Here is a 24,360-nt window from a genome sequence, read left to right as displayed (position 1 = left end):
ACTAGCCGCTGAAGACAGTGAGCATTTAGCTGCTAAAGAGTCAGATTTTTCCCTGATGAGTTGGTGAGGAGCTGAAGGACAGTGAATATTGGATGTGTATTTGCCAGGCAGACAAAAACATAACATGAATGCAGATGTTGCTCTGGATCTGCCAGTTGTGTAAATCAGCAACTTTGGTAATATCAGTGTTCTGTTTACAGTTTGTTGTGTCCAAAGATGAGTTAATACAGGTTTAATGTTACAGACAGGTATTTGAATCCAGTTTTGAGTTTTGTTTAACCATTTCACTGTTCAGTCTTAAGAAATTTTACCTTGCTCTCTGAGCTTCAATCTCATCTGAGGTTGGTCCATTCTGGACCTGGCGCTGGACAGCTGGACCTAAAAGATGCAAATGAAAGCAGAGAGAGACAAAGAGACACAGGTGAAGTGAAGTTCACCATAATAATCCATTGTGACCAGTGTAATGTTAACTGAAATAAGCACCAGTCGAGACAGTCAAACAGCAAATTTAACAGCAGTTGATCATTATGTCCTCTTTGTTCTCTAATGAGTAATGTGCAATGAAAAGTCTCTTTACACCTGTAAACTACTGTACAATGCTCTATTACAGTCACTACGTTTATATGCAGTCAATATTCAGGTTATGGTCAATATTCTGGTTTCTGAAACATTCGGAATAACCTGTTTACATGCATGAGCAAACAGGGTTATTCAATTGGGATGTCCCGATCAAAACAGCGTCGCACGGACAACTTGTGGACGCACGGAGAACGTCATGACGCAATGCGCGTCATTTCAGCTTCTTTCTGTATCCAAACAACAACAGCAGCATGGTGCATAATGAACAGCCCGGGGCTGGTAATGACCCACCACCAGTACTTGACACTAATCTGTCTCACTTTCTTCATTAATGGAAGGCGAGAACGTGAAGAAATAGGAAATGGAGCCGGAGCTGTGCCATCCAGATCCATGCTACCTGCACTCAAAAGACCAATATCCTTGCGAACAGAACATGCGCAGAACACAAATTAATGTTCCGTTCGTTGGGGATATTCCGATAGGCGTATACATGACCAAATATTCGGTTAGAAAAGGAGTAACCCAGGGGTCATATTCGGGTTTTTAAAAAGAGTTTCAAAAGGGTTATTGGTGTTTACATGGCCGTGCGCAACAGGGTTATTGCTGATATTCTGGTTATGAAAGGGTTACTTGACTGCATGTAAACCTAGTGAGTGTTTCTGGCTCGTCATCAAGCTCTGCAGTGCTTGATAACGAGCCACTCATTTGAATCAGGTGTGGTGGAGGAGGGAAACACCTAAAACATGCAGGGCGCTCTATTAGGATCCATGATGCTCCATTTGATTCTTTAACACTGTCTGAGAAGAATATACCCATCTCACACACACATGCAAGCACACACTTCTGGGTAGCCGTCTCTTTACTTTTTCAATCCACCCAAATGAGAAAATGAGCACAGACGAATGTCAGCCAAGGAGCCAAGAGTATTATTCTGATGAAATGCAGCTTGCCGGTGGGTTAAGTGTTCTGGAACATGGAAAACAGCGGTTGAGCGACGTCTGGAGCGTGTTTGAGCTGCTCTCCACAAGCAGATGGCCCCAAATTGGAAACAGAGGAAATTCTGTCGTCTGCGGTTGTCGAGCTATTGACATACTGCAGCTTCACGCGTGTGCTTTTGGGGTCAAAGTTCACAGACAGGAGAGACCTAAATTCAAATTTTTAGCATTTTTCACCCTTTGGATGAATCTGTGACATTTTCTGAGAATGCTATAAAGGATCAAAGATGGATCATCACTCCTCGTTTCATCAAAATGGGCGGAAAAAGGACGGTTTTGTGTTAAAAGATGCGAAGTCAGTTCATTGATGTAAAGACATCACAGGAGAGGTGGATCTATACCAAAGATCTGTGACTCTCTGCAGTATCTCCCCCTCTTGCTTATGATGTGACTTGAGCTAAAAGGCACTTGCGATGTAATCCGTTTAACACGAAAGTGAGATCTGCAGATGGAGAGCCAGATAGGGAATGTAATTAATTTAAGACACGATAAGGCGAGCACAGGAGGACGTCAACCCAGGGATTACAATCAAATCAGAGTGAATCATCAGTGTTCAGTGAAACTTTTCTCATCGCTGCTCTCCTCTGGGACAATATTAATCTTCACTGTTCCTCCTGAGAACAGCTTCAGAGGGAAGATTCAGGATTTACGCTCACATTTGTGTTTTGGCAGCAGGCTTTTATAAACGGAGAAAACTCTCTTCATTTGGGTCGATATCAAAGACCGTGTCTCCTTGTGTCTAATGAAAGTGTCCCTAGGTTTACAGCTCCACACCGTCAGGTTGTTTTCCGGGTCAGCGCTCACTGACGATTCTCTCCGCTGCTCACATCTCTAATGGAAGTCACTCTCCGGCGAGGTGATGGTGATAATGGCCGCCATTGATCAAGTAACAGAAACCCAAAAATAACACTGGACTACAAAAGACCTGACTCATGCCTACCATCAGATACCTCACACACACAAAGACACACACTGTTTCTCTCAAACAAACAGGGCTGTAAATAGTGTCTTGGTTATTTTAAGTAGTGATTAATCTGCTTCTTGATTAACTGCCTTTAGATTTGATGACTTAGACATTTTTTTTCTTTTTTTCAGATCTTCTTTTCTCATGTGCAGTGGAGACTTGAACTGAGGCAGCATACAATTTCCTAAACTTTATCATTTTAATGATGAGTAACAGGAGTTGTTGGGAGTCACCACTGGTTGCCTGACAGCCTTACTGTGACGAGACATAGCTCCACAAATTGTCATTTTTACACCAATAAAGACTATCCATTAAAATGAACAGGTGTTACGAATTCAGTCTGTCAATAGTAAAAGCCAAGCAGTGAAAAGTAACTCAAAGGCTGGTACTCATAGCTGGCTTGTTCTGTCTAAAAAGTACAAAAGCAAAAATATCTCATTTGCATGTAGTTATTTTTACCTGATAAAAGCGAATGTGTAAAAACCAGCGAGAGTGAGACGGTGCCCATTTGAAAGTTATTGAGATACTAGAGTAGAAAGATCATTGCTTTCATGATCTTTATGGCTCTCAAAAAGCTGAGAGGACAGGGTTCATTTCAAATGACAGAAACGAGAATGCACGAAATAAAAGTAATTTATCAAGCAGAAATGCCATTCTAATCGAAAATCTCACTTACTCCATATACTTAAAATTGACAAAATGTGGCTTTTTTCTGGTTTATATGATTGCTAGCAGTACCTTTCAGGTAGAACACTGTAGCATCTATACAGAGGGGAGGCTGATTTACATTATTCGTCATACAGAGAGTGACTTTGGCCTCTGCTATGAAATTATAACAGCAGCTGATGGCAACACACACTTGTAGGAATGCACATCACAACCTTTCAATACACACACACACAGACTTAAACTATGTCATGCAGAGGTTCAAAGATAAACACACACAGAGCTTTACTACCTACATGACATGCTGAAGAAGAGGAACCGGCTGTAGCAGACACAGAGGCACTGACAGACCCACTCCCCGCTCACCATTTTTTGCCTTCAGCTCCTCTTCCTTCCCCTCCATCACCTCCCTCTCTATCCCTCTCTCCTCACCTGCCTGCCTCTCCCCCTCCTCTCCACCTCCCCTCCTCCACGCAGCCACAGTATCATCTGTCATCTCGTAACCCACACCTGCAGGCAGCAGCAGCGCAGCGAGCATCTCTGGTTAATGTTTCAAAAGGTCGGGTTTGTCTGGAGGCTGCGCAGCCTGATGCCACTCGCACCCACGAATATTAGAGCCAGCTGATCCGGACGCATCTCTGCTTCAGGACGAGCCTCAAACACACGCTGTCCAACCAGCTATCGTATTGAAATGTCAAGAAAATGGATGTGTTGTGTTTCACCTGGCAGCCAGAGGTCAAGCACTGCTGCTCAAGATGCAGTTTAAGGGGAGACACTACAGGCGAAAAGGGTAAAAATGATAACTAATAGACAATATAACTAATGCCAGCAGACATAAAAGATCCATTTCATCTTGTTTTTAGGAATAAAATGGTCTTTAAATGGGGCTATGAATGATACAGTATGAACAACCCCTCAGTAAAAACCTTCAGAATATAGATAGATGATCATTTTTGTTTTACAAGCTTTCTAAAATGTGTTAAAAATGAAAGTGAAATGTATTTTTTTTACACTAGTCTGAAAGAAGACATGGAATAATAATAATAATAATAAAAGTATATACCCATCCTATATCTTATAATTGACTACTTAACCTCATTAAGTAAATTAATGTTTTTTTCATCTGTTGATCATCGAACATTGATCAACTCTCAGAATCTGAAATGGATCATCCAAGTGGGCTTTGTCAGGCTCACAGGTGACAGGAAGTGTCTCTCTGACCAACCTGCTATGAAAATAGGCATGAGAAACACTGGTGGCCCCAAACAGTATTTACTTTCCTCCAATGTGAGAACAATAGATTTAGAGTACAAAAGATGAGATTTTGTCCCTCTTACCACTAGAGGGGGCAGATACATGTTTGGAGTGGAGGGAGACGTGCACATGCTGACCTTTGAAGGTGTGAATGTGTCTTGTAAAATCACTTTGAGCTCACAGATGTGTTGAAATCAGATCCTTTGCCACGTGGGAGAGAAGAAACATGCGCCAAAATACAGGAAATAATCTCCTTTCTCTCTCTCACGCACACACATGAATGCTGCTATTCCTGTGTTTCTTGCAGTGTGTGTGTGTTTGATAGCGTCTGTGAACAGATTGCATCTCTTAAAGCAGCTAGTCACGGCTGTGTTGTCGCGAGCTGGCAGCTTTGAGGCTATCGCTCAGTCTATCTGTCGAGTGTGCGTCCCCTTCTCTTGTGTATTTGTGCACTTGTGTTTGGCTGCTGTCACTCGAGCCTCTTTGTTCTCTGTTCCCGTGTTATTAGGCAGATGAAAAGATCTGCTCTCTAGCACGGGACCCGGGGGAGATCTTCTCAGTGACTCATTCTAATTAAGAGGCTGGAGGGGACTGCAGGGGGAGACACACTGCTGCTGCTGCTGCTGCTGCTGCTGCTGCTCCAGTAATGACTGACAAGTGATGCTCACTCTGTCTCTGTCTCTGAATTTATATTCATCTGTCTTTCTCTTTCTTACACAAGTGTATACGCACACTCATGCACACAAGCATCTGAAGAGGACGCCTGTCTTGCAAGAAGTCTTTCAACAGACGTGGCTGCTAAAGGTCAAAGGCAGATTACAGACAATATGTATTCTTAGATGTGATGGGTTACAGTGCATCTTAATCCATTTTAATTGCACTTTGACAACAAGCGTCACACCTCGAAGGCTCGCTGTGATGTTGTAGGTCAGCATTTGTATTCAGTTAGCATGCCCTGAGGATGCTGTCTCATGACTTTTCCCAAAGTGGCCAACAGAGAGGACGAGATGCCAACGTGAAGCTGCTCGAGCTCTATTATTGAAGGCTTGCTGCTTAGTAAAACACACTAGAAGACTAAAAGCATACCAATGATCCAACCACACAGGTGTTTTCACTTATTTGGTCTAATCAGTCTCCTTGTGAGAGACACATGAAGACCGTGTTTGACTGTCATCTCTCTGACCTTCGGATTAGCCGTATTGCATCTGTTTGTCTGGTAAAAGTGGCTCATTTATCATTCTTATTGGTTTGTGTGGTTTGATGTGATTCCAGCATAGTTTCGCTCAACTTTAACCTGAGCAGATGTCTCATCAGACAGTGAAAACAAGTGAAAACACCTTTGTGGGTTTGCAGCATCTTCAGAGTCTAATGTAAATGCTACACAGAAGGGAGACGCACCTCCATCCTGAGCGCTGAGGACGTTGAGGGCAAAAAGCATGGCGTTGGAGAAGGTGGTGGCCTCCTCCTTGCTGGCAAAGTTGAGGCCATAGACCTGCCTGGCGTCCCGCCACTGGTGGAAGGTCGGGGTGGCCTGGTTGTACTTGAGGCCCTTCACTATGGAGTAGTTGATAACCACCTGTGAGAGAGGAGGAAGAGGAGAGACGGAGCTGTAGTTTCCCAAAGAAGCAATTACCTTATACAGCCAGCTTCTTCTTTATCTGAGGGATGCTGTACACTGTAAGTACAGATGGCGGGCTGGGAGATAAATACAACATGATCGCTATTCTCATAACTCTGCTGTGTGGCTGGCAGAATTTTGGACACCAGAGGATTGATGGCTCTGTGTCTGAAAGGATTTAATGATTTGTGTTTTGTCATTTGTTCCACTGCAAAGACAGAAAACAGCACAGCTTGTAAAAGCTTCTGGATTTGTCACCAGTCACACAGCGTGTTTGTGGATTGAGCTATAAGCTGTAATGTGGCATCACAAGCTGGAATTTTAATATATAATGTGTAACACAGCTAGTTAAATGGTTGGTGGCAGAGAAAATTAGATGACAGTTGATTTATGATTTTAGTTGCGTGTGCTGAACCTGGTATTATTGTGTGACTTCTCATCACATCAGAGAAGGAAGCAGTGCTTCTCACATGCACCCGAGTCTGTTTTATATAAAATTACCACTTGTTCCCCCTATTAAACGCTCCTTAAGTGACAACAACTATTTTGCCTCGCATGTTACTTCAAAAGAAATCTCAATCCACAACGGTCCGAATGTTCTATGCTGCAATCCTCCCACACCAAATGAAATCTCTCTCTCCAGTGGCTAAATGGCTCCACATAAGTCTCACAGCAGCGTGCCGTCATCTTCTGTCCATTACCTGCTGGTCCTGCAGTTTGACGCCCACCACTCTGAAGGTGTTGTTGGCAGTGTTGTGGTAGATGTTGATGCGGCTGAATCCCTGCTGCCCAGGCTTGATGGGCACCCACTTCTTACTGGTGTCATCATAGACCATGACAGAGGCCCTCGCCTGGCAGATACTCTGCTCGCTGGGAGTGGAGGAGAAAGAGAGTTAGAGAGTTAACTTAGTGCAGAATTCAACACAGTTCAACACAAATCAGTGTTCACTCAAGAAACAATTATTTCAGGAAAAATCAACCCTTGGATATTCAGACTTGCTTTTAGATATAACCATCTATAAATGTTTGTGTATTCCACAAGTTACTGACTTTTTGACATGAGCATTTTTCTTCAACCTGCCACATCCACCCTATCCTAACTCCTCGACTTGATTCCAGAAAGCCTCAGAGAGGAGTGTGCATACAGCTCCATGCTCTACAGCTGTGTGCTGTACATGAAGGTGGAGAGAGCCTCTGTGTCTTATGGCTACACTTATATATTAGTGCTGTCAAAAATATCGTGTTATTAACGCGTTAACACAAATCAATTTTAACGGCGTCATTTTTTTTTATCACGAGATTATCGTTCTTTGTGACCTAGTAACGTTAGAAAAACTACAGGATTGGATTGTAAACCGGGAACAAAACGCTAGGCACGCCCCACGCACGTCTTGTCTGCTTGCTAGCTGTAAAAGTGTAGGCTGGTCAAGCTAGAAATGGATGCGAACAAGATTCTGAATGGAAAGTTTAGTTTCAAAAAGTTGCCAGATGGGTCGACTGACAAGACCAAAGTTATCAGCATATAGATGCTATTATGTTCAAAGGAAACTTAAGAAAGGAAAGTTTAAGCCATGGTAAATTCAAGGGATATTTAGAATAGATAAAAATGTGCGATTAATTGCGAATTAACTATGACATTCATGAGATTAATCGCAATTAAATATTGTAATCGATTGACAGCACTAATATATATACTTACTGAAAAATGCTATGACTCTGACCTCTTAGACTACAACACTACAGAAGGCGGTTTGCGTGCACATCCTGTGTTTGGGTCAGCTTCAGATTCAGTAAAGGAAAAAATAAAAGATAATCCACGCACTGCCATGCATACAGCAACATTTAAACCAGTGGTTCCCAACCTGGGGCTCAGGCCCCCTGCAAGGGGTCGCACGATACATCTGATGGTTTTGATTGTCTCTGATTTCTGATCATTTGATTTTAATCAAGATGATTCAAAGAAGCTCAGGAGCTGTAATCCAGAGTGCAGATACGCTCTGCTTTTTGTTTGAGTATGGTCAGATCTGAACATGAAATAGAACATGCATCAGTCAACAAGACAGAGATGCAAGGTTGATCACTAATATGATTTTTTAAAGCGTTTTTAGGGTCAAATGCTCCTCTCACAGTGGTGACTGCTGTCAGTGCTGCTGTCACTGTTTGTCTGAGGATGTAAGTGAGATAATTACAGCGAACAAGGCAACAACTCAGTCTTCTAATCTGCGCTACACTAATAGTCTAATCCAAATGTAATCAAGCGCTTGTCCAGCATCTGTTGATGTCCTTAATGAGAGGCAATCGTAGTGAGTGTGTGTGTGTGTGTGTGTGTGTGTGTGTGTGTGTGTGTGTGTGTGTGTGTGTGTGTGTGTGTGTGTGTGTGTGGCCTCCAGTGTTGGGTCTGCCTGCTCTCCCTTCTGACTGCGTTTATCAGCTCACTGAGGCTCTCTCGCTCACTGTAACACACACACACACACACACACACACACACACACACACACACACACACACAGTGACTTTTCTATGTGTTTTTTTTACAATAAAGGCACATGCTGAATTATGACAGCGTGAGGGGGGAAAGAGAAGATCAAGGTGAAAGCATGTGAGGAGGACAACACAGAGGAAGAACAGAGAAACTATTTTCACTTGCAAATGAGATTAACAAGAAGAGTCCCATCTGTGTCTTTGCCTCTTTGCCAAGCTAAAATTAGTGGATTGACCCCTGAGGCTGAGGGAAAGAGCTGCGTCAGAGAAGGGAAGGAGAGAAAACAGAAAGAGGGAAAAGTCTTGGCTTGTGGATTCTTCTGTGGATGAAGCATCGTTCATAGTACAGCAAGTACAGTGAGAGACAGAAGTCCATCTTTTACAGATGGTATTTAAGGCATATTATGACAGGACATGTTAGGAAATATGCTTTCTTGCCAAGAGATGAGGAGCTTGATACCGCTCTCATGTCTGTTCGCTAAATACAGAGCTGCAGCCTGAGCACGATTAGCTTAGCATATAGACTGAAATCAGGTGGAAACAGCTAGCCTGGCTCCATCAAAAGAAGGATGGTGAGATTTAGAGGTGTTTTTTTTTTTTTTTTCACTTTGAACAGAGCCAAGCAACTGTTTCCTACTAATGGCCTCAAGGCTCTTTGCTCCATACTTAATATACAAGACTGGGAGTGCTGTTGATATTCTACCTTCTATCGCAAAACGTGGAGCTATTATTTTAAGAGGGGGCGAGATTTTAATCCACTGATATGCTGGAATATAAATGACTTAGTGCCAAGGCGGCACACTGCAACCTCCAGGATAAAGAATGCTCACTGCGAGCTACTGTGTCTACGACTTGAGCACACACAGCATCGGATAGCAACATATCTATTCTTCCTGAAGATAAGTATTCATGAAAAGAAAGCACCAGGCTAACACCAGGATAAAGGAAATAACACCAGCTTTCCTGGTCTTTCACTTCAAAGCTCACTGAGAGGAAAGCAGTAGGAAGCAGCTGAAACTTATGGTACCAGAATCCATTCAAATAACACATGAAAAGAAAAAAAAAGCTCAATATAATACCCTGCTGCATCTTAAGCTGGAGGTATAAATAACTTTCTCCCAGGTCTCCACACACACACATTATTCTGCATTAGCGGTTCTGATGTGTACGCACTTGAAATCGGCCCGAGCACCAGCAGGGCAGCCATGTGTTTAATTTATTTTCTTTAACTTGTCGACTTTTAATTTTTAAAAAGGATTTCTTGGCAACCGGCTGAAAATGGCATCGAAGGCCCAGGAGCATGAATAAATGACGTCCTGGTGCTAAAAAAGACTCGAGCAGGAAAAACGGAGGAGAGAGGGAGAAAGGGATGGAGTGGTGGAGGGAAGAGAGAGAGAGAGGCTGTGAGGGAGCTGAGGCAACAAGAAAACTAGTTTTTCTGATTGACAGTTATGGGACACACACACACACACACACACACACACACACACACACACACACACACACACACACACACACACACACACACACACACATTCATACATGCACATGCACACATATCCAGGAACGTAGTGTAGACTACTCCACGCCACACCCGCTGAAAAATTAACAATTGCTCCACAGGACATGAATAAATCAGATGCTTCTGAATTTACCTTGACAGTACACACATGAACAGACACACACACACACACACACACACACACACGCACACTAAATGGCATCCTCTTTGGTGTGTTCATGGCCAGTCGGCGCTACAGTAAATTCAAGTTGACAGGGACAGAAAAATCTCGGGGAGCTGCTCAGGAATCATCTTCCATCGAGTCACCCTCACCGAAACGATCCAATCAAAGAGCAGGACGATTGATGGAGGGGAATCGTATAAAACGAGCTCACACGCCGTTAAAATCCCATGCATACTTTTAAAAAGCTGTTTTGCGTTACGATGCACGTTTTGGCCAGGCTGTCATATTGGTAGCAAATGAAACTGTTCCATTTAAATCCAACTATAATGTATCATCTCATCTCTCGGTGACTTTGAACACAACATAACCTTGACAGCGCAGGCAGAGATGACTGCACCGCAGGCAACTGAATGCAACACAAACTCTGCATGCAGGAGAAATGCAAGCTGCTTCATCTCCGCAACCGCTGACCGTGATGGATTCCCTCTGAACTGAAAAGAGGACTTTCAGTCCCAAACGAGTCAATCCTTTAAACAAGCATCCCAGAGTGCTTTGCACAGTCTGATTTGTATCTTAAATGACTTTAACACAAATTACATTATACTATCATCATTAATATGTTTTGCATTGACTTCTCAGCATCCATCCTCTTAAGTTAATAGGTCCATGTGTCTGTTGAAGGTCAGATTAATGAGGGTCTGTAATGATAAACACATGAATTATTCATCCACACTTCTGCATGTTTGCAGGGTTGAAAAGAATAATTACTGCTCAAATGCTCCCCTTTTTTAAATTTTTTATCTCTCAAACGTCTACACACACACACACACACACACACACACAAACAAACACACAAGTGCTATACACAAACATCAACCAGAGTTTCTCCTGTGTGTCTCAGGTCATTGCAGGGTCGATGGGATGCCTGTTTCACCCAAAAATTCCTTACAGCGTCATCTCGCACACACAAAATAAGTAATTTTTCATGTTTCCCTAAAGTCTACAGTATACAGTGCAGATGCAAGAACTTCACCACTATTTTGCAGCTCCTTCATCACTGATGAGGGTATAACAGTGTGCTGACACCTGCACCAGTCACGGTGTTGGTTCGCTCTAACCAGCAGTGTCAAATTGTCAGATTGTTGAGTTCCCTTCTCTATTTCTGGTGCCAAACTTCCTGTTTGCTTGCACTAAAATTACCCTGCTAGCATCACTCCTCTGATCCGAGATGAACAGCACAGCCATGAGCTGTCAGAGCAGAGCGACACGCTTTTGACTCACAGAGGAAACACAGGTAGAAGAGCGCACACGCAGAGAGGCGAGAATGACGGTTGGAATATACACATAAAAAACCCTGAAGCATGAAACATAATTAGCACTTTGATCCTCTCTTCTCCTGATGAATTGCCAAAGAGGAAGGTGGAATTTAAATTTAGCACCGTAACTGCTTGGTAATGGCAATTTGCAATAGAGCATAGGTGGAAATTCTCACATTTTCACATAATTTACTGCTGTTGTGTGAATCGTTTTCCGTCTGAGGCGAATAAAATACTTATCTATTTTGAGCTTCATTGAAACTGAGAGTCACTGTTTGACTTTCTGAGCAGATCTCATTCATTTTTACTGTGTGTTTTTATGAATAAGCACCAGCCAGCAGGCAAGTCAGCTGGTGAGGAATTAGATATCGGAAGCTGTGAGTCAGTCATGAGCGTTTGCTTAGTGCGTCTTTAACATTAAGTGTATTACCGTCACATTATCACTCATGAACGTTTGTGCTGCTCTCTGTATGAACACACCCCTGTCGCAGTGTGAGTGTTTGCACGTGTCAGTCTTAGTCTGTCTCTTACACTAATCTGTGCTGTCAGAGGACCTTGTATATGTCTCAGTCCACACAGCAGGCAGGCTGCAGCTACACCACCCTGAAGACATCACAACATCAAAGCTATTGTGCTGTTCCACTTTCTGGGGCCTCCACGCTCAAGGCAGCAGCGTGCTAACAACAAAGAAGACTCTGCCCTGAAATAGACACGTAGACGCGCACATCGCTGCATGCAAATTTGTGCATATGTTCACAGCCCAGATTAATATTGTTCATTTACACTTCATTTTGTGTGAGAGAAGGCTGCACAGGTAAGCACAGGTGGTGGAGTTAACCTATGGATGTTAGCATGGAGGAAGTGATTACAAAAATGGAAAATAAAGTGATTTCCCACAACGCAATATGGTCAGTCTCCTCATATGTTGCATCAATTGCAGTCGGTGGTTTCTGAACCTGCAAACCTGTGAGTGAAAGTATGTTAAATTAGTTTCTGCAGCAACTAAATGGTAGCCTTTTGCCAGCAATTGGAGTGGAGTGCAAAGGTCACGGTGTTGTGCATTTCATTTGGACCTTCATGCACAACAGAAGCAACACATTTGGTGCATGCACAGAAACCCGCAGTGTGTGACTGGTGCTGTAATGCTTTTCTCGCTTGGCAAAAAACCTACATGAGGCATAGCAGACATCATAATGTAAAAAATTGTGTCATAAAAGACACCTTGAAACACATTGTTAGCTGCCCTCGGCTTTCGATTGCACCTCTAACAGGAGTCATGAACGTAGCTTAAGAAAGGATGTGAAAATCGCCTACAAATTGACATTATTTTCAAAATTGATCGCTGAGTTGCTGCACCAAGATGAACTGTTAAAACATCACCCCTCTAACAAAACACTGCTGTGAACACTCCTCTGAACACCATGAAACTAAGAGCCAAAGAGACAAATATAATTAACAGAGCCTTATCTGTGATGCTGTTTTGAACAATCAATTTATTTGTGTATTTCTTAGTTACAAGCTCAAATTGTGAGATCAATTAAAGGAATTCTGATTCTTACATCATTGCCTCATATTTTACCAATGTTGACAGAGAGCTCTGTTATAAAGCACACGGCTTAAGTGAGCCTCAACAGGTTATAGACAACTGTAACAAGCAAGGCACCTCATCATTCATGGCCACACTGTTTCATGAAGTTCAGCATTTAAGGACCAAACAAAGCTTCAGTCAGGGACAGCAGGGCCAAAAAAAGAGGCAAACATAACAAAACTGGTGCTGTGGCAGAGAGTACTTTAAGACAGAATTCCATTAAACTTGGAATCAAACCAACTCTTCGGTCTGTGTCTGCAGGTTATGGAGAGAAACACACAATCCAGCCTACAAACTGCCCGACAATATCGTCCCTGAATGGAAACCTGCCAGTGGGCAGCAGTGGCTGTCATTAGGAGATCAAAATGCCCTAAACTGATTTGATGGATTAGCTTATCCAGTGATGCTGCTGAAGCCAGAACGAGAGGTTAATACATAGTAAACCTGATGACGCACCACCAACGAGACAGAAACAGTGGAAAATTATATGAAATCCAAAGCAACACAGAGCTGTAGCCTGTTACTCTACACAGCTATCTGACAGCTAAATATGAATAGATATCATTTTTAAGATGATTATAGCATAATAAAAGCCAGCATGCATTGTAAAAACACTAAAATCAGATAGAAAGGAGGATGCATGGCTTTAGATTTGAAATACACGTGAACACAAAACCTTTAAACGCTCACTCTCCACACTTGATGCATGACACTACATCACTCTGGATGAGTGCCCTGAAATATATGAATACTGTAATTGACTGTGTCAGTGAAGATGACTATCAAACATAATTTGCCCGCCGTCAAACAGAGTGAGAAGTCGCCGCTCTTATTCTGAAATGAAAATATGTGTGGCTCTGTGTGATCTATGAGGTGAGAGTTAGGTCCGAGGCGTGGAAGCCGGCTGGCACACATACGTCGTTTGCAATCCAAATATTGGATTCTCCTCTGAGATTTGTTGCTTCATGTGCAAAAACAACAGTCCAGTTCTCTCAGCCTCAATACAATCATTACACGCTGCAGCAGCGACCTTGAGACCAGACGAGCAGCTGCAGACTATAAGATTTAGCTCCGACATTCTTGGCTAATATCACTCTCTGCTGTTGTGGTGCCTCAGCAGAGTTTGAGTACATTTACATCTCTCCTGCCACATTCTTTTAAGGAGATGTTAATAGTGCCTACAGCTGAATAACATGACAGTAACATGATACAGTTGCTGATTTGCCTTCCTTTGTCGCTCTGTACTTTAAAGATGTTTTTGGATTTGTGGCTCAGTAGCAATAAAAGAGCCGATCACAAGAAGCGTCTTTGTGTCCCGCAGCCAGCTGCTTAGGGGGAACGGCCAAAATCCAGAGAGTTAGCTGGCAGAACAATCGACACCACAAATTGTTTGTCTCTTTTTTCTAACGCCTCTACTAAATGCCCTCTGTTTTCCTAGACGGGAGGAAAACGATGGCGAATCCTCTGCCTGCAAACTGGCCAAGCAGGGCGCACAATGAAACTTTTTGTATAAGTATGTGTGAGCGTGTTTCTGTGCGTGTGAGCATCATCTGCATGAAACATCAAAGCTGCATAAAGCAGAAAGAAGAACAGCTGACAGCTTAAACATTTATGAGCGAGCTGGGGCAAAGCTACATTAGCAATGAGACTGAGCTCAAGCTAAACCTCAGCTTTCACTGAAAATGGGATAAACTGTGCTTAAACCGCCACTGCAATCCAACCACAGGGGCCAGTTGGCATAATGAGGAGCCACTTTGGTTAAATGACATTAATTTCTGCTCTCATCTGAGTCTCTAAACAAACGACTGTCGACTGTTATTTCAGAGAAGACGCGCAGCCGTCGACAGACAGAGTTGGTCCCGTCTGCTGCTGCTTCTGTGAAACTAGAGCTTGCTGTGTTGGATGTCAGCCATGTTTGCTCTGCAACAATGTTCAGACAGCTTGCTCTCCTGTAACTCTGCGAAATGATCAAAAAGTTTTGGCTTGCAAATGTATCCTCTGTGCATGAAGAGTTCGACAACAAGGGCTGTGGAGGGGACTCGAGTAGAAGCAGGCAGCAGCACTAAAAGCACGGTTTTAGAGTGTGAAACTACTCGATTTCAGCAAAGCTTTTCTGTTTCAGTCAACTACACATAAGTGCTCATAAAGTTGTTTAATTTGTTTAAAACTAGAGTAGGTAAAGTACTGAAACTCGGGATGAGCAATCAATAAATCAGATGCTCTGACAATGTGAATGGGACATGAGGTAGTTGGAGAGAGTTGGCGATGACAGCGATGGGCTGCACTCCAGTACATTCCCCCTCATGACGGACCCTCATCCCGCAGCTAACTCACAAAGCACACACCAACAGCAGTGAGCAAGAACTGCCGGGCCGGGCAGCCGATTCAGACTGAAAGATACATTCAGGATGCCTATTTTGCGTGTGTTTACATGATTGTGACATAGAGTTTTTATTAAAAGAACCAGTCCTCTCATAACAACTCCTCTCCCCATCTTATTATTGCTTCCCCCACCTCTCTCATTACATCAGTGAGTGTAGGTGTGGTCACAGGTTATATGTATTTAGGCTTACGTTGATGGAAAAAAAAATGATTTAGTGAAGTTTTAAAATACAAATGTCAAATTACAGAAAATGCCATCAGCAAGTTCCTGCCTACCTACAGTATATTTGATTTACATATTAAAATACGAACAGCATCTACACTATCCATCTTCAAGATTATAGTTTGACTTTTTATTTTTCGAGGAATACACCCATTTATCCCCACATAAAGGAGCAAATGAATAAGGACTGCATTGTGTGTGCACTTGTTTCTGTCCCATCGTATAAATCACTGCGTGTTTATGCATGGAAGCATGTTTATGCATATATCTGTGAAAAAAGGTCTGGAAGAAAGTAAACTGTCAGGCTGGTTTGCAGGCCAGTTACATAAGCAGCTTGCTTGCGTATTTGAGGTTTTGGTTGTGAAGGGGGGAAGGTGGAAAAACGTGAAGCAGAGAGAGTAAAAAAAAAAAAAAAGACAGAAGACCCAGAAGAGAGAAAAATGGGCCTGCGCTGACAGCAGACTTTCAAACAGCCTGCTGGCTCTAATACAAACAGTTATAAAACAAAAAAAATTGCTCAAGTTGCAAAGGAAAAATCTAAAAATAGCTGGCCTTTGCTGAATTAGGTTACACATTTCATATCCCTGTGTAAATGTTATAGTTGAGGACAGTCTGACACAGAGGATGGCCATCAGTCTTCCACTGACTGCTCAGCGATGCTTCATAGGAAAGCTGGAGCGTGACTCAGTCATGGTTACTATTGTTGAATATGACACCGCATATTAGGCCCAAAATAGAAGAGCAGTTTTTAAACTTCATCTCTGTGGACTCAGAGTTTTAAATCATCTCTCTCTGGCCCAATTTTTTCAGGCTATTGTGAAAGCCAGAGTAGCAAACTGCACCGCCACTGACACAGTTATAGGAACGCTTTCTGAAACCAACATAGCAAAAAAGCAATTTAAAGTGTTTTTAGAGCATGTTTTACAAACGGCTTTTATTAGTGTTTTAGCCCCGACATAGTCCTGCAGCTGTCAATGTGTCCATTACTTTGGTCAGAGCTAAATCTCTCAACAACAACAACTGGATTGTCATTGAATTTGGTACAAATTCATGGTTTCCAGAAGATGAATACTAATGGCCCTGATTTTTCCTCTAGCGCCATCACGAGGGTGACTGAGGTTGATATTTGTGGTTTAGAGTGAAATATATTAACAGCTATTGGAGCTATTAACATGAAAATTGGTTCAGGTATTCAAGGTCCCTATAGGATGAATTCTAATCACTATACTGCATATCTGCAAAATGACATTTCCATCCACTCATGCATGCTAATTAAGATATTTTAGCATAATTATGAACATGTTTTACTAACAGGGCTGCACGGTGGCGCAGCAGGTAGTGCGCGTGCCTCACAGCAAGAAGGTCGCCGGTTCGATTCCTGGGTCAAGCCTGTCTGTGCGAAGTTTGCATGTTCTTCCCGTGCACGTGTGGGTTCTCCCCGGGTACTCCGGCTTCCTCCCACAGACCAAAAACATGCTCATTAGGCTGATTTAGAATTTAGAGTGTGAGTGTGAATGGTTGTGTGTTTGTGCCCTGCGATCAGCTAGCGACCGGTCCAGGGTGTAGCCCGCCTCCCGCCTGTCAACAGCCGAGATAGGCTCCGGCCCCCCTGCGACCCCGAAAGGGGTCGGCAGCATAGAAAATGGATGGATGGATGTTTTACTAACTATTTTAGAACATGGGAAACGTATTTGTATTTGTCTAGCACGGCTGCAAACTGTGGAAGCCGTGATTGGATTCAGTTCACGTCATTCATTCTGACTTTCTGACTGGTTAATTTAAAAGCCTGTTAGACGCATCAACATTTAAGAAGCGGTTTTAATGCAAATTCACATAATCCTTTTATCGATGTTGTCTGAGTTGTGTTTTTTTTCACACCACCAAAGCTTGTAAATTCACTGCTATCGGCCGACTAATGCTGGAATCTCTTAGCGTCTCACAAAATTTTAGTAACAACTTCATATCAGCACAAATATTTGCATTTGGCCCCGTTTTCTATGGCTTCAAGAGCTGAAAAACTTTTCGTGGTGCCGTACACTTCTAGGTGGTGTGAAGTCAAGAGTTACTCAAAAGCAGTGTAGTCAAACAGTGTGTGTCTGAGTGTGTGCGTGAGGGTATTCAGACTGTGTGTATTTGTATGAATGCCAGAGCCTGGAGACCCTGCGGAGACGACGCACACACACGTGCGCACACACACTCCTAGACTCTAGTGTCGACTGCTGAGACCACGCAAGAGCACGCTAATCTGTTGGCATGACAACTGGAGTGGAATATTCGCTTGGCCTAGAAAATATGGCTGTGAAGAAAAGATGAATGAGCAGTGAGACGTGGATATAAAAAAAACAGCAACATAAGCCTTCAGACAGTCTGCTCTTTAATTACGGATGCAAATGTCTTTGCGACAATACTGCGCAACGTCCCGTCTCATCCTCTCATCATCAGATGCCTCACGTGGCTGCAACTGTGTATTAGCACGTGTTTATGAGTGCGATGCACTGCTATGTAATATTGTACATCCCAACGCCTCGAAGGCAGACATTAGCATATTTAGAACAATTTGCTGTGTCTACTGTACATGTTGCCTTGATGTGTGGCTTTGCTGCTCTCTCTTCAAACCACTAATAAAGCCTTAAACGCCTCTGACAGTCCGCGGAGGTCAGCCGGGACGGCCAAAAGGAGTGAAGCCACGTCCCGGCGCCATAAAACAGGTCTGAATTTATGGTTTAATTCAAGCTGAGAGCCTGTGAAGAGAGTGCAAGGATGAGGTTTCTTTTACTGCTGCTCCACATGATCGCATAAAGCATTTAAGAGTTTCCTCAACCCCGAGCGCTAATGCTGAGACTCTGCTGAAAAAGCAGCGCAGCAGTGGGACATCTTGCCGGGGAGGGCGGAATCAGGAGGTTTAATGTGAGGTCAGGAACTCAGCGAGTTTATGTTTGGCCAACAACGGCATGTATTATGAAGTGTGATGGATGTGAAAATCTTGCCTTACGATTAACAAAGAGTTTAAGTGGCGTGTTAGTGGTTTGAAGGAGGATGTTTTAACTCCTGACTGCGGTTTTCAGCCACATGCACAAAATTTAATTTACTCGTAAAGGCTTGCTGTCACGTCAGCAAAAAGGCTGGTAGGCGAGGTCTAATAGAGAGTTGGCAACAGTCTTAACTCTTAACTGCTGTCCGTACATTGTCTTGTTCCCTCCTGACTTATCCTCCCATCACCGAGAGGAGACGCCAGGCGGAACAACTGAAATTAAAGAGAGGACTGTCTGTGTCTGGCTTATATCGGAGAGACAGAAGAAGAGTGGAAAATAACTGAGAGTCTCTGCGGCGGAGGATTTAGTCTTCGGATGGTCCTTTATGTCTCTGCAAAGACGGCCAAATCCTCTGACATAACAGAAGCATCGGCAGAGACAACACATGGTCAATAGATCCCTGATGAGTTGACTGCTGCCCTAAACAAACAAGTTAATCTGCTGTGAACTCAGTGCAACCCAACACGCAGCTACGATTTTAGAAGATGCAGGCAGATGAGATTTCAATCAGGTGCGACATCACCTTACAGGAATAATTCAACATTCTGGGAAATGCACTTTTGGAGAGCTAGATGACAAGATACCGCTCTCTGGAAACGGAGAAAGAGCTAGCCTGGCTATGCCAAACAGCACATCCATAGCTTAAGATATAACATGCTAATTATTCAGCTTCAGAGGAGCTCAAAGACGGATTTTTTAACTTTCATGCTATGTTTCCCTGTTTTCAGTCTTTATGCTAAGCTAAGCTAACCGTCGCCTGGCTGCAGTTTTATGCTTAACAGAAACCTACAAGAGTGGTATCGATTTTCTCATCTGACTCTCTGCAAGAGGGCGAATAGGCATATATCCTAAAAAGCCAAAGTATTCCTTCAAAGGACGTTTCATTTCTGTTTCATGTGGGGCAGCAAGCAGCCAGACATTCCTGTCTAGTTTGATGTTCGTGGGAATCCTGATTTCAGCTTAATGAGCATTTGCTGGAATGTTTAATACAGAGTCTGCTGCCTCGGGCCTTCCTTGTCTACCTCCAGCTGAAGCTATGTGCTACTGTAAACATATTAGAAACTGCAAACTTTGTGCACATCCACGGGTGAGTGTGTGCATGCATGTGTGGAGGTCAGTCATTCTCCAAATCAATCCAGGCATGAGCCAATGAGCCAAATTGTTGGGCAGTGTCACTTAGACCCCATGCTGAGAGGAGGAGAAAGCTAAAATAAGAAAGATTTCAAGGGGAAAACGAGGCAGAGATAAAGCGAAGCGAGACCAAGAGGACGGGAGAAATTAAGACAGAGACAGAAAGATAAATCTAAGGAGGCAGAGAGATACAGAAGATCAGGAGCTCAGCGGAGAGCGGGGGTGGCTTTAAAAAATGCATGCGTCTCCATTTGGCAGAGGGGAAAAAATTTCCCAGCAGAGAGAAGACTGTAGGTGAGAGCATGGCTTGAGCATTAACGCTCAGATTGTCTAAAAGAAACGCTTCCTGAGACGTGGGAGCACAGAAGGCGGACGGAGAGAGTGGAGGGAAAGAGAAAAGGAAGCTGTGGAGATGCCCTGAGGCTGTGCTGTCTCTCCCCCGTGATGCCATTTAACTGCTGCTACTTACTGCGGAGCCTCACACACAAACACACACACTTATGCACAAACACACACACGCACAGCGCAGACATGTTTACATGTGATCTATTTTATAGTTGAGCATTTGCTAAAGGCGATCAGCTTAAGTGCTCTCCATTGCACAATGCAGTCGGACCTGAGAGTCTGCGTAAAACACACTCACAGACATCTGTAATTTGCCGACTCGTCCTCTTTTGAAACATGCCGGCATACATGTGGCTTAAACGTGGTTTTATTTGTGCCACAAATCATCGGCCAGCGGATTCAATGACCCAGAATGTTCCCCATTTTCCGGAAGTCCTTCCTTATGTTTGACATGCATGTGCGGTCAACTGAGGGAGTAATACCGACGTTTGGTCTCCTCTGGGAATCCTGAAAAAGAGAAAGCCCTTCCGTCAGGGCAAGACATAATCCTCAAGCAATAACATGCATTACAGCGGCTCTTGGATTTAAGTCAAAGGCTTTCAAGGTGAATAAGAAGTGAGTGAGCTGAAGGGCAGAATCAGCTTGTGTAACTGAGTGATAGCAGACGGCTAAAGGTTCAGAAATAAGCAACAAACCTCTCATCATCTTGTGGAAGTAATGCAAAAAGAATCTTATCCACCTGCTGTTTGACGCAGGGTTTGTTAAGGTAAGTGAATGGAAAGAGACCTGGAACATTGCAGTGCTGTGGGAATGTGACGCCCTTCGAGAACTCCAAACGAAAAGACAAAAAACCTGTAGGTCATTATAAATGGATTGTATTCATATAGCACTTTTCTAGTCTGAGGACCCCTCAAAGCTCTTTTACAGCATTCATTTACAAGCTTTAACCTTTCACACACATATCGATGGCACAGCATCAGGAGCTATTTCATATTCAGTGTTGTGCCCAAGGAGGCCAGGGATCGAACCCGACCTCCTGATGAATGAACCACTGTCCTGAGCTACAGCCGCCCAGAATAATCATATATAATGGAACTGGAGTCAGACTAGATGAGCTTTTCCTTATCTGAACCCGCTATTGCCAGTGCAGCATTCTTCGTCAATATATTCCATAACCATTATAATACATGGCCCTAACAAAAACGTTTTCTAATCCTCCACTGCTATTGTTAGGATATGCTGATGGAAGCTACTTGGTTAAGCTGAAAAAAGGGCGACTTGGGTAGGGTTAAGGAAAGATCATAGTCATGGTTAAAGGTCAAGTGTGAAGGATTTAGTAGACTGTAGAAACATGGCGGACTCTGTGGGAAAGGTACCAAAAACATTATTATTTTCATGTGATTGTACACCAATGAAAACATCCTCAGGAATATCATATTCCATTTCTGCCAATAGATGCATCTAAACCTTACACACTGGTCCTTTACATGAAACCAACAATGGCTGCCAAGCTATCATGCTGGATGGATCATGCATGGACACAAGAAGTCCTTGTCAGCTATGTAATGTAACATTGGTCCTTTTAGATATTTGAACATATGACCACTGCTGTTGTTTTTGCCATGAGGACAGTGTCAGCTGACAACAGAAAGAAACCGCTTCGGTCTCCTTGTTCCTTTTTTCTCCGATTATCCCTGTAAAAAGCAATTTCAACTATCTGTTATTAATGTGTGCTGAAGTTGCATCAAATAGACAAATGCCTGTGTGGATATCACACCTGAACAGAGGAGCTAAAGGTGAAAAGCTAGCTTCAGCACAGTGGTTAAAATGCACTTAAAACTACAGGAGATATGTGTTTTGGTACTCTGATAACACTCATTTATCCCTTTCTGTTTGGCATAGAAAGAAAATCTGTAGCATTTTAAATATTTCAGGGCTTTTTAATAGTTGTTTTTGTCAATGAAAATAAGACATGAGGCCAACAACAAAGGCCGCTTTGCTCGCTGAAAAGCAGCTAATACTGGGACGTTTATGAACTGCTTTAGAAACTTTTTTTTTTTTTTAATAAATATCACTGCACTGGACCTTCAGAATCAAGAAAACATGGACACAATCACACAGCACATGAAGGTTGGGTTTCTGCTTGGAGCTTGAGAAGGCACTGAAACAGAAGGTCTCTCTCTCTATGTATGTGCGTGTGTGTGTGTGTGTGTGTGTGTGTGTGTGTGTGTGTGTGTGTGTGTGTGTGTGTGTGTGTGCGTGCGTGCATGCATTTCTCTGCATACATGTATTGTACATGTCTGTGCGCTCGCATGGATTGGCCAGCACTGGTTGTCATGGTTATCTGGCTATACTGTGGCTTAGACTACTTCAGTCACCATGGAGCCCAGGCTGGTGCAAATATCCCAGCATCCCTTGCAAAGGTTTTTCCAAGGCGTGTGCCACCCCAAAACCCCACCAACAACCATCATCACACATGTTTTCCTTTTTTCTCTGCAGTCACTCCTTCCTCCTCTAATTCCACCCCCTCCATCTGACTGTTTCCCTCTCACATTTACAATCCACTCTCTCTTCCTTTTGCTTAGCTTTGCTTTTCTCACCATCCCCCCTCTCTCCTGCTCTCTTATTTTCTCCTCCTCTCATCTCGTTTCCCTCCCCTGCCTCTCTCTATTCCTCCCTCTCTCTTGATTTCACATTTTTCTATCTCCAATCTCTTCTTCTTCTTCCCTCTCCATCAGCTCTAATGAGCTCACCTTGCTAATAACAGGGTGAGTGACACTGCTGTGTAGCTGTGCCCATTTACAGTGTGCTGAACTAACCGCAACAGCAAGGGAAAATATGACTGGATGAGTGATTAATCTGCACAGAATTGCATTTATTTACTATGTATTTTCAGTAAAACCTCACTCTCACTCTGCTTCTCTTCAGCAGTATTCATTGCAGAAAATCTGATTTGTGAAACATTAATATCGCTTAAGGGCCTGAATTGGTTTTGTGAAAACACATCACACTTTAACTCACTTTAATCTCTGCAAATGCACACAGGGTTTGTGTGTGTGCAAGTGTTTGCTGGTGTGCCTCGCCTGACGACTCCCTCCTCCAGTGAAGAAGAGGAGAGGTGTGAGGCGCAGACAGAAATGTGTGAGACTGTAGTTTGTTTTTTTTATCAAGGCTCCAGTCTACACTGACACATCAAACGCTGATATCTGCTGACATTACCTGATGTTTGCTGATGTGGATATTTTACAGAAGGTCACTGTGGTGATACCGCAGTGGATCCAAAGAGTTTAATTGTTTATTGGGCTTAAAGCTTTTGAAATTACCCTTCTGGCCATAAACTGAAATGCTAACCAGGGTTTAAAACAGCAGGTAATGGGCTCCCCAGTAGATCACCTGGCACAGCACACATCGCATGCACAAGGGCAGAGGTTCGATTCCACCCTGGGCCCTTTGCTTCACGTCTTTCCTTCTCTCTCTCTCTCTCTTTCCCTTTTTCCCTCTCTTTCTCCTCAGCTGTGAACGCCCTCAGACTCCCGTGGAGCCATCAGGGAGCTCGGCCAGGCCGTGATAGTGACACGCTGTAGCCCCATAAAGCTGCCCCAGCCTGGAGCACTGGCCTAACTGAAAGCTGCTTAGTGGGGCAAAACTCCGGCTGAGTCCCTTAAAGCTGCACTAATCAGAGCTGTTAGAGGAGGAATCGTCAAACGTATCGCACACAAGATTACAAGGACATCTCAAAACGTCAATGCAAGGATGGGTGAAAGGATGGTGATCAGAACAGATTGCTAAAAAGAAGCTGAAAATAATTGTGATTGTGCTATTCATTGGTGTGAAAAGACAAATATTTTCTCATGCGGATGTCACACAGCATCAGGTCTGACTTCTTGCACGCCTGAATGCAACAGCTCCATCCAGCAAAATTACATCCCAACAAGACAAAGAGCAGGGAAGCTGTTGCTTTTCTGAGCATGCGTCTTGGAGCGCTCTGCAACCATGACGGCAGGCGTCGGCTGTGGATGCAACAAGCCACCCAGAGCACTTTGAGCGTTGATCAGAGAGGATGAGTAGCAGAAAAGAAAAAGAGAGGCGTAAACACAGAGA

At 43.4% G+C, this 24,360-nt stretch overlaps 1 protein-coding gene across 5 annotated transcripts in view; it reads right to left on the bottom strand.

The window, feature by feature from the left end:
- The window catches only part of evlb (Enah/Vasp-like b), a 43,754-nt gene that overhangs the window by 7,435 nt on the left and 11,959 nt on the right, over positions 1–24,360 (bottom strand). For 4 of the 5 annotated variants that reach the window (XM_070987207.1, XM_070987209.1, XM_070987205.1 and 1 more), the window contains exons 2-4: positions 6,778–6,946; positions 5,857–6,034; positions 312–378 (exon numbers count right to left, since the gene is read on the bottom strand). In XM_070987207.1, the coding sequence (XP_070843308.1) occupies positions 312–378; positions 5,857–6,034; positions 6,778–6,946 (414 nt within the window). Of the gene's footprint in view, positions 1–311; positions 379–5,856; positions 6,035–6,777; positions 6,947–23,652; positions 23,736–24,360 lie in introns of those variants that run through there. The other variant, XM_070987210.1, reaches the window with a different exon arrangement.

Source organism: Chaetodon trifascialis, chromosome 19 (assembly GCF_039877785.1).
Source record: "Chaetodon trifascialis isolate fChaTrf1 chromosome 19, fChaTrf1.hap1, whole genome shotgun sequence".
In the NCBI taxonomy this organism is placed as follows: Eukaryota; Metazoa; Chordata; class Actinopteri; order Chaetodontiformes; family Chaetodontidae; genus Chaetodon; species Chaetodon trifascialis.
Note: the sequence above shows the minus strand (reverse complement) of the source record. Positions and strands in the feature narration are given on the sequence as shown.